This window comes from Macadamia integrifolia, chromosome 2, assembly GCF_013358625.1.
Source record: "Macadamia integrifolia cultivar HAES 741 chromosome 2, SCU_Mint_v3, whole genome shotgun sequence".
Lineage (NCBI taxonomy): Eukaryota > Viridiplantae > Streptophyta > Magnoliopsida > Proteales > Proteaceae > Macadamia > Macadamia integrifolia.
Window position 1 is genome coordinate 11,875,035 of NC_056558.1, and position 10,687 is coordinate 11,885,721.

General features: G+C 37.0%; 1 protein-coding gene across 1 annotated transcript; it reads left to right on the forward strand.

Annotated features, from left to right (window-relative positions):
* Positions 1 to 3,830: 3,830 nt before the first annotated feature.
* Positions 3,831 to 9,924, forward strand: LOC122087383 (phospholipase A1-IIgamma-like). Its single transcript, XM_042656493.1, has 2 exons — positions 3,831 to 4,427; positions 8,531 to 9,924. The coding sequence occupies exons 1-2, from the start codon at positions 3,831 to 3,833 to the stop codon at positions 9,611 to 9,613; spliced, it is 1,680 nt and encodes a 559-aa protein (XP_042512427.1). The 3' UTR covers positions 9,614 to 9,924.
* Positions 9,925 to 10,687: the final 763 nt, after the last annotated feature.

Genomic DNA, 10,687 nt, shown 5'->3' on the forward strand with positions numbered 1-10,687 from the left:
AAAAAAAAAAAAAATAAATAAATAGCAAGAGTATCTTAACATAGAAAAGAGGAAAAAATATATACAAGTGTCTGTACACCTAGACCCAACTAATACAATGGAAAAGAAGAGGTTTCACCTGCGCCATCAGCAAAAAAGCCTCAACTTTAAAAAATTACCTCTCAAATACCTTCAGCATTGCTATCATCAGAGAAAAAGGTAAATAATAGATAGAGAATATCTTGATCTACCCTGCATATCCCATATGACATCTCTTTGGATAAACTGAGGACATACTTCCCAACTGTTTGTACACCGAAGCTAATGAAGAAACATAATAGAGATAGAAAGAGAAGAAGAATAAGGAAAACAAAAAAAAATCTGAATCTGATGAAGGATTAGATTATTCTTCCTCTCTTAAAACAAATGACAATGACCTTTTAGTGGGAAAAAAAAATTCTCTCTTTTTCTGGTAAAATGAAGGACTAGATCATCAGTATTCAACAATCTTGAATCGATCGTTCGAGTATTCCAAACAGCACGGAAAAATGGGGCGAAGAAGGGCATGGATATTATATAGTATATATCTATCTATATTGAATTGCAGATAGATAATGATAGAATTATTCTGATTTGACCAAATAATGGCCCTCCGAAGAGATGAAACAGAAGATAGGCGAGGAGAAATCAAATAGGAGGAGACACCTTTTTGATATAGAAGAATCGGCATCTAATGAATTCAGCGATTGCAGCATAAATGAAAAAAGAAACAAAGGGATGACATCACAATAAGATCCTAGCCTCAAAACAAAGGGGGATATGGCGAAACTTTATAGATACCCATTAAGGGATGTGTATGGTTTCAAGTATCGGTATCGTATCGGTTGTATTCTTAAAAAATTTGCACTTTTCAACAAAAAAAAAATCCCTAAAGGCAAAACTGACCGATACTTATCAAACCGATTAATCCGGATCAAATCGGTACCAATACCGTCCCTAAATCCATGTAATATATCAATGAAGCCAACAAATTTTGTGGGGTTTCTCCTTTGGGACAAACAGCCATGAGCAAGAACTTGCAAGTAATTGCAGCTTATGTATCTATGCATTACATATTTTTATAAGGGTTTTTAAATGGAAGAAGAAAAGACTCCTTTGAGGTGGTTGGTTGATAGAAGACGAAAAGAAAGCCCTTTAACCAATTCAAGAATGAGATTTACTTGTCTGCTTAAACAATGGAACTTAGAAGGCTATAATCCAATCGAAGGTGATCCAATGTCCCATGTTGCGTTTGATCCTTGTGTATTGACTGACTCTAGGGTTTTTAATTTGAAGGACCACGGCAACTTAATTATGCTAATGTCAATCCATGTGTTCTATCTTCTGGGAGTCCAATTCCTCAACATAGCAAAATTATTAAATCTATATAAAAGATCTTTCTTATGAGTGGCACAAACGGATTGGTTGTGGTTTTGAAAGAAATTTTTCAGTAACACCATTAGACTTGCCTAACATGAGTCTCTGATAGCAACTACTGAACTACTTGTTTTTAACTTGATTAAACTAGCTTGACCTTAAGTCAGAAAAAGCAAATAAAAAAATGAAAAATAATGAAAGTGGAACTCATGACTCTGTCAAACAAAGCAATTGCAAAAGCAAAAGCAAGTTACATTATAGTCAGTCAGAGAAAACTAACGTGAATTGATTAAAAAAAATGATTCATAGCTCAAGCCGTGAAACTCTTTTTCGCTAATCCTCCAATGACGCAACTAATAATTGTAGATAATATTTCATGGATGATCTCTCATTGCTATAAGGAATTAAACATGGTGGCTGACAAGTTGGCAAAGCATGCAGCTGCATCAAGAACTTCAACTGCCTAAGATATTGCTCCTACATTCATCACTTCTGATCTAGAGTGGGATTCCCAATATAGACCAAAATTTCGTTTCATGTAATTTGTTCTATTTATTTAGCTTTGGGTTTTTGTTCTGTTGATGACCATGCCAAAGGTGGAATAGAGATCTAAAGGCTCTTTTGTAAGCTATTTATTTTTATTTATAATATACTTTGCTAACCTTTAGCGAAAAAAAGAAAGTGACCCATTTATTTTGGCCTCAAATTTCTTGTGAGAATTATCTTGGTCTTAATTTGGTGAGCTAACCAAGTGAGCATTGTTGTAAGTAAACCAAATTGGACTTTCAATGTAAAAAGCACACGACTGAGGCTATTAGCCAACCTTGTACCACCCAATTCAACCTGCACTGGTTCAAACATTAAACTGGTCAAGGGAGATATGATAGATAGGTTGTATTGCCAAGCCAACATTTTACAGCATTATTGTCCACATTTTGAAGGAAAGAAATTTTCATATCTTTCGGAATAAAACTTGCCCAATCCTATCATCATTAGAGATATTCAATCAAATGTGGAGGAACGAGGTCTTGTTTTCATTCCAAAGGGCCCCCAACTCCAAGGAATCAATACCTTATGGATAGATGTCTATTTTATGTTTGATCTTCTATTCTGTTGATGATCATGTTAAAGGTGGTTTAGAAGTTCAATGGTTGAGCATTTCCCTGTATTATTCATTCTTTTTCCATTATAAAAAAATTTACTTGCTGATTCTTACCAGAAAAAAAAAAAAGGTGGTTCCACTTTTCTCGTGCATGCCAAATTGCCAATAGATTTGGAGTTCTATTGGCTTTGAAGTATGGTAAAAGCCTCTCTCTTTAATTCCTCCTTGAGGAGATAGTGTGAGAATTAGATTGATTGCTTCTTTTGGGATGTGCCGCTCACATTTATTTTCCACATTCCTCCACTCTTATTACTCTCCTTCCCCCACCCCACATATTTCTATTTCCACCTTAATTGCCCCCCATCTCCCGTAATTCTCCTTCCCCCTCACTTCCCCCCTTCCATTTCTCTCGTCTTCCAAAGCTGGACTTCTTTGGTTGGTTAATTTCTTCTTCATCTTCTTTTTTTTCCTTTTTCCTTTTGGGTAGAAAAGGCTTTTGTTGTCCTATTGGTTGTCCTTTGTTAGTCTTTAAGCCTTCTACTTTTCTCTTTGTTGTTTTTTGCATGATTTAATTATTGCTTCTAGCTTCCTTTAGATTTTATAAAATATATTTTTTCATCCAATAATTCAGGCAGCGTGGCAGGCCAATGGAAGAAAGTATACACGTAAGTATTAACGGTCTCAGGATTTCCACGTTTTTATGAAAGTCAGAGCTATCAATTCGTCCTCTGTGTCTAGAGGTAGAGGTCACGTTGCTTCCTTTTAAAGAAAAAAAATACATTATTTTTTACTAGACTATTTGGAAACCTTATTTTTTTAAGCCTGAGCCATGTAGCAGCTGAGAACGAATCAGGTTCATATACGAGAATGTATGAAAATGACCCTGATCCGTGGATTTAGAACCTAAATCAGTTTTCTCTCTCTTCGTTTAATAGAATCTAAATTCATGAACCAGTGACGTACGAGAATATTTTTATACCTGAATCTGATCCGTTCATGTAGTAGCTCAGGTAGAGTTGGAAAAACTTAGATGAGCACAAGTAGTTGCACATGGTTTTGCATCCACGTAGCACAAGTAATGCAGTGAAGCTCAAGTTAGGTTTATAAAAATCCATTAATTTTAATTTCTAGATCACTCTCTGGTTAAAGTGTAACAATCAATATCAGTTGGTGGAACAAGTAATGCCCTAATTCCCTTGCCATGCATGCAAAGGCAAAGCAATCACCTTCTTGGTTTCTTCATTTGAAAAAAAAACCATCATTAGACCTCGTCCAAACTCCAACTATATAAAGTGTTTTTGAGTAATTTAGACGTTGGATCAAAGAAATAACAATGGGTAGCCCCAATAACAAGATTTCCCAAAAATGGAAGCAGTTGAGCGGGAAGGATAAGTGGAATAAAATGCTGGACCCTCTCAATATTGATCTCCGGCGATACATTATCCACTACGGCCAAATGGCTCAGGCGACATACGATGCCTTCAACTCAGAGAAGGAGTCGAAGTATGCCGGAAGCTGCCGGTATGGGAGGAGGGATTTCTTCTCCAAGGTGGGTTTGGAGATAGCTAATCCATACAAGTATGTGGTGACCAAGTTCCTTTATGCTACATCCTCAGTGGATGTAGCAGATGCTTTTATATTGAAGTCCTTGTCAAGGGAGGCATGGAGTAAGGAATCCAATTGGATAGGTTATGTTGCGGTGGCCACTGATGAAGGGAAGGAAGCTTTGGGAAGGAGAGACATAGTGGTTGCATGGAGGGGAACAAGGCAGCCTTTGGAATGGGCCAATGACTTTGAATTTCTATTGGTCTCTGCTAAACCCATATTTGGGCCGGATTCAGGCCATGCTGAGGTGCATGAGGGCTGGTACTCCGTGTATACATCTGATGATCCACACTCCTCTTACAATAAGTCCAGTGCAAGATCCCAGGTAAATTATTTATTTCCTTCCTTTATTCTTTATTTTTTTGGGTTTTTTTTTTTTTTTCTCCTCTGATGGAAGGAGACCCATTCCCAACGGTTCTCATGTTGGGTTTTGATCTAAATCTTAAATGTCTGTACTAAATTCTTTGGTAAATCATTTGGATTGGAGAGGCACATAAAGAACCAAGCAAGAAGCTATAAATTATTTATTTATTATTTTATTTCATGAACTAGTTCTCCACGGAAGCTAGCGCAATAACTTTTATAGAGCGCGATGAATTTTCACGTACTTGAATGTATGTGAACATCCATGATCTGTGAATATGGCATCTATTAAATATGGAGAGAGAAAATAGATGTCATATCCACGGATCAGGGATATTCACGTATATTCACGTACGTGAAGATTCACCAGACTCCCTTTTATATAGTTGCAAATGAAAGTATTTCGGTTAATCCCACCTAAAGATCATCATTATCTTAATCCCCATGAGTTGGTTTTATTTATCCACATGTTTTGATAGTTTTCTTTTAATACTTTTGGAAAGGGTTGGTTTGTTTGTCATGGCAAGAACTTCCTGATCAAAGTGGAGAATTAAAAAAGTTTTTGTATTTTCAATTGTCTCTTTTTTTAATTCTTAAAATTATTTATTACAATATTTAGTGAAAGGAAAAAAGAGAATTTCAAAAAGTTATAAATTATTTAATGAAGATTTATGTGAAATGATCGGATTGATTCACACTGAAGAAAAAACATGTCATACTAGAAAGGTAAGAAAATAAGGGTTTAAATTGTCTGCAATGAGCGGTGAGGTGCAGTGAACATCTGGTGCCTGAGAGCATCTGCTCTCATGCTCTCAGGTACACACCCCAAGAAGCTTTTAATCACCCGATGCTCAATGCACCAATACAATTGCTGTAGATGATTTTCACACAAAAAATAAGGTAAAAATCTTGTTCCAAAAATCCATGAATACAAGTGTATACATCAATCTTTATGTTGTATAAAAACTCTAGAATTAAGAACCTAAACTTGCTATCATCACGTCAACATGACATTTGACTTTCGTAACCATATATCATTTTCTCTATGTCACAATCTGAACAGGGTTGAAAATTTCGAGAAGACTCCATAGTATGATATTCACATGCCAAATTTCAACTTAACGAGAATTATTCACATTTAAGAACAAACCATTTAATATTCAAGACTACAAAGAGAATTTGTGTGGGACCACAAGTAATGATATAACTCGCTATCATTTTAATCCGTAAATAATTTATTATTATTTATCCTTTTTGACTTTGCCTAAGGTATTTGCTGATGGCCATGTTAAATGTGGATCCTAGTGCGAAGTACCTTTTATTTAGCCTTTTGTTTTGCTTATGGCTATGCTAAAGATGAAACATCAGTGTTTTCCTTTATGTACATTTGTTACATCTTGAAATGCCTAGATATTTATCCAAAAATTCTCATATTCTTTTAGTATATATTTTAGGTTGTTGCCACAACATGGAGGAAGAAATGATTGAATTTTGCATATAGAAAATCAAGAGTATAGTCTAAATATGGAAAAAGTTTTCTTTCCCATAGAGGTGTAGACACGCAACCCTAAAATGATGCAAAAGATAACGGAAAAACAAGAACAAGCAATACACATAGATTTTACGAGGTTCGGCAAGATTGCTTACGTCCCAAGTGAGATGAGATCATGCTTCACTATCAATGGAGAATACGGTTACAGCGCTCATCCCTCACACCTCTCAGTATTGCTTGCATTACAGAGAAAGAAACCCTCGCTACAAATATATAGCGAAAAACCCTAATCCGGAAAGTATACAACTGTCCTCAAATAAAAAATTCGAGCGGGGGGCTGCACCCCCTTACACACCCCCTGCTATGCAGGGGGCCTCCTGCCCCACTTACAACCCCCATGGCCCGCTAACCGGCTAGCGGGACTACCGTCCTGTCTGTCGAGGTGCTGCACCAGTACTCCCTAGATTAAACTATGACGGAATACAAGACATCGTACACCAACAAGAGGATGGTTCACCCATCATTCTAAGTTTCACAAACCCCTATAGTATTTTAGTATCTCCTCAAAAATACTATTTACATCCCCTTCCCATTTGAAGTGTGTGGCAAATGCATCTGAAGTACCGTGGTGAATGGATTACCTTTCACTGTCACTTTAGAAAAACTCAATCCTTACTTTTTTTTTTTTTTTATCAATACCTAAATATTGAATGATCTAGTTTACCACATTATTTTTCCACGTGACAAAATGAGAACCAAGATTACAATGCATTTGTCATCACACATTGTGATAACAAGGTTTTCCTAATATATATATAATAGGTTTCGTAGAAATTTTGTTTTTCCCTTCTTTGGCACTAGTTTTCTTCTTGGATATTTGGTAGCCAACTTAACAAGTTACGTATCAAAGGTCGTAGTCTGTTAGCAAGTTCAGAGCACCAAACGCAAGAAAACCATCCTAGATGGAGCCTCGCATAAGAAATACTGGACTTGAAAAAGTAGACGTATATATAGTTAAAAATTCAGAACATAATTCTATCCATTTAATCGTATATTATAATTAGATTGGAATTTGGATTCTTTAGTATATAATAGTAATCAAATGAAAAATCATATGTATACATACAGGATATAAGCTAAGATTATAAATTTAAAACAATTTATACATCACATATATTACATAGAACTGAGTTACTAAGGTGTGAATGGGAATCCATCTATGACAATGATTTAGATGGTGCAGGAGAGGGAGTATCGGGATGGTATTTTGGGAACATACTAATCCCTATTGGGCTCAATCCAAGTATGACAACGGATAGAGCTGTTTGGAGGATAAAGACCATGTAACTGACCATTTTTAGGGGGATGTTCCCGAGATGCTGCTGTGACTTTTGTGTTTGAATTTTTTCCACTTTTTTTTAGTTCTTCATTTTCCTTTTTACCTTCTACTTTCCTTTTCTTATTATGTATGCTTCTAGCAGATCCATGGAGCTGATCCTATATAGTCGAGATAAGGATATGGTTGTTATCGTTGCTGTTTTTGTGAGGAAAATAAATATTCATGTACGTAAATGTACGGGAACAATCTTGGTTTGTGGATATAGCATCTATTAAATGAGGAGAGAGAAAATATGTCATATCCATGGACCAGGGTCGTTCACGTACATTCACATACGTGAATATTCCCTGCTCTCTGTTTTTGTTGTTCTACTAAATCACTATAAGGGTTTGTGAAAACTAGGATGGTGGATGAACGGTCCTCTTTAGGTGAAGGAAAAATTATCTCCGATTACATATTACATATTTATTTATATTTTTATTAGGTAAAAATTCTTAGAATTCTTTTATGTATTTTTGTTAAAAATATATAAAAATTTATGGGAGAGGGTTGGGTACTATGCCGCTGTATACCCATATATGTGTCTATCTCTCTCCTCCTCCTCTTGGAAAAGTCCCCTATGCCCCTCCCATCCTTCCATTTGTTGAGCTGCTAGCTCCAACAAGCCGGCGACATACCTGATTAGATCTATCTCCTCCTCTTGGAAACCCTTTTTTTTTTTTTTTTTTCTGTTGGGTGGGGAATTCGGACCACATAAGGTTTTTCTTTTTTCTATTTTATTTAGTTGGTGTTTCAGTCAAATCACTCAAACAAATATGGAATGGAGGATCACTCCAAAGTCGTGTGGCCCCTACGTCAACACGGAGTCACTTAGAGCATGGATGGGGGAATAAACAAGGGTAATTTTTTCATATTTCACAAGGAGCATGCCATCATTTCACCCTGTGTCTGAGCACAAGGGGTCACATGACCTAGCAGAGATTTTTCCTTAAAATATATTTGGCTTGTTCACAGAAACTATTTGCACTCTTGTACATTGAACAATTAAGATCACTCAACTGTTTCAAAAAATATAGAAAAATGAATAAATACAAAAAAATATATAATTATCACAAATTATGTTACTCTAGAAGAATACAAATGGTAGGGCTACATTATTATTATTATTATTATTTGGGCGAATGTAACTCACTTTCTTTTACTTGGTAGATTTAATCTTTTTCTTGTATCTCAGGTATTGGATGAGGTGAGAAGACTAGTGGAAAAATTTAAAGATGAAGAGATCAGCATTACTATAACAGGTCACAGCTTGGGAGCATCCCTTGCAACACTAAATGCAGTAGACATAGTTGCCAATGTAGTGAACAAGCCCAAGGACCAGCCCTACAATGCCTGCCTAGTGACGGCCTTCGTCTTTGCCAGCCCCCGTGTTGGAGACTCCCACTTTCGGAAGTTCTATTCCAAATTAGATAACCTCCGCCTGTTGCGCGTCCGTAACATCCCAGACATTGTTCCCAAAGTCCCTCCATTGGGCTACTCCGAAGTTGGACAGGAACTGGTAATCGACACTCAGAAATCTAATTACCTGAAGAGACATGGCAATTTTTCAAGTTGGCATAACTTGCAGGCCTACTTGCATGGCATTGCTGGCACACAAGGGGCCAAAGGAAGGTTTAAGTTGGAAATAGATCTTGATATTGCACTCTTGAACAAGTCCAAGGATTTATTGAAGGATGAATATCTAGTGCCTACTTCATGGTGGGTTGAGAAGAATAAGGGAATGGTTCAAGTTGCTGATGGTTCTTGGAAGTTAATGGATCATGAGGGACACATGCATAGCTGGTATGATGAGGAGCAAAGGCATGGACTTATTCCATATACTACACACTCCGAGTCTGAGACTCAACCATCAGATTCTACACAGACGCAACGTTATGGGTTTTTTGAGTACTTACCTCCATCAATCTATCCTCCTCTGCCCACCTATGAACTAGAGCCTTACTATTCATCGAGCCACCAATCATATGAAGTTAGCAGTCAAGGGAGCAACCAATCGCATGGAGGCAATAGTCAAACTGCTGAGAGTAGCATCACATCTTTTTTCCAGCAGTTATGGGAGCCCACTCCACTAGAGCCATACAATCAATCTCAATATGCTTACTTGTCTGAATTTAACTACCAACCGTATGAAGTTAATAGTCAAGAAAGCTACCAGTCACATGGAGATACTAGTCAAACCGCTGAGAGCAGCGAGAGTAGCATCACATCTTTCTTCCAGCAGTTTTGGGAGCCCAGTCCGGTAGAGTTCCAGCAATAGTATCCACACGGATGGGATGATGATGATGACTCTGATTAGTCATCGACACGATGGACCACAACAATCGATTCAGTCGGGGTTAATAAGGTATGTATAATTTTAGAGTGTATGTCTTTTTTAATTTATGGTGCAATTTTAACAGGTTTGTTAGTTGGTGAGAAAAATAAATTTGGACACTTGACATTGCAACAGGATTATTGATGATGACAATTGAGGGTAATTGTATTCTATGTAGTTGATCCCATTAAGTTGGGATAAGGTTTTGAATATTATTGTTATTGTACTCTTTCAATACAACTTTTTCTCTAACGCACTCTTTGGAGTGCTCTTGAATTCAATGAATTTTGGAATTTAGCATTTTCATGCATGCTCTAGCTCTGCGCTTTGTGCACTTGGAGATCCAACCCATGCGAGATCAAATGATCAACAGTGGGTGGCTTAATTTTGGGTTGCTTTATATCCTTGGGGTTTGCAGCTCAACCTTAGAAAATGATTCAAACTGACTAAGGTACACATGGTTGCTTTGGTTACGTTTGTCGCAGGCTGGCTCTTGGATGAGGGCTTGAGTATGTTTTCTTTTTAAATAAGAGCAAATTAGGTAAATCAACTTAAAAACAAAAGTATGTGGGGAAGAATTTTCTGTCTGAGAGTGTGGTCTTGAGACAGCACATGATTAATGGGAGCTTACACTAAAACCTAATTATTTGAGATCTTAGGCTTTCAATTGAGGCGACACTCATTTTCGCCCCACCCGGTGTCTGGCATAGGTGCTCTGACAGAGTTCTCATTCTTAAAATAAATATTTGGGACAAAGCTTACTGTTCGAGATTTCTCCATACACCATAAACACAGGGAGTCTGAAATGACTACCCTACCGCTCTTAAGATGTGCCCCATGTGTTTGGGAGTAGGGAAGCTCCCGAAAAGAAAACACTTGTCCTAAATATTCAATATTCATATGGCCAATATTAAGCATTAGAGGATCCCCGTCCCCCCTGCTCCTTTAAATGATTTTCTTCAATGAAGTCTGGTCCAAGTTCAAGTCCTTCACTTTGTTAATGGCCACTTATGAGTG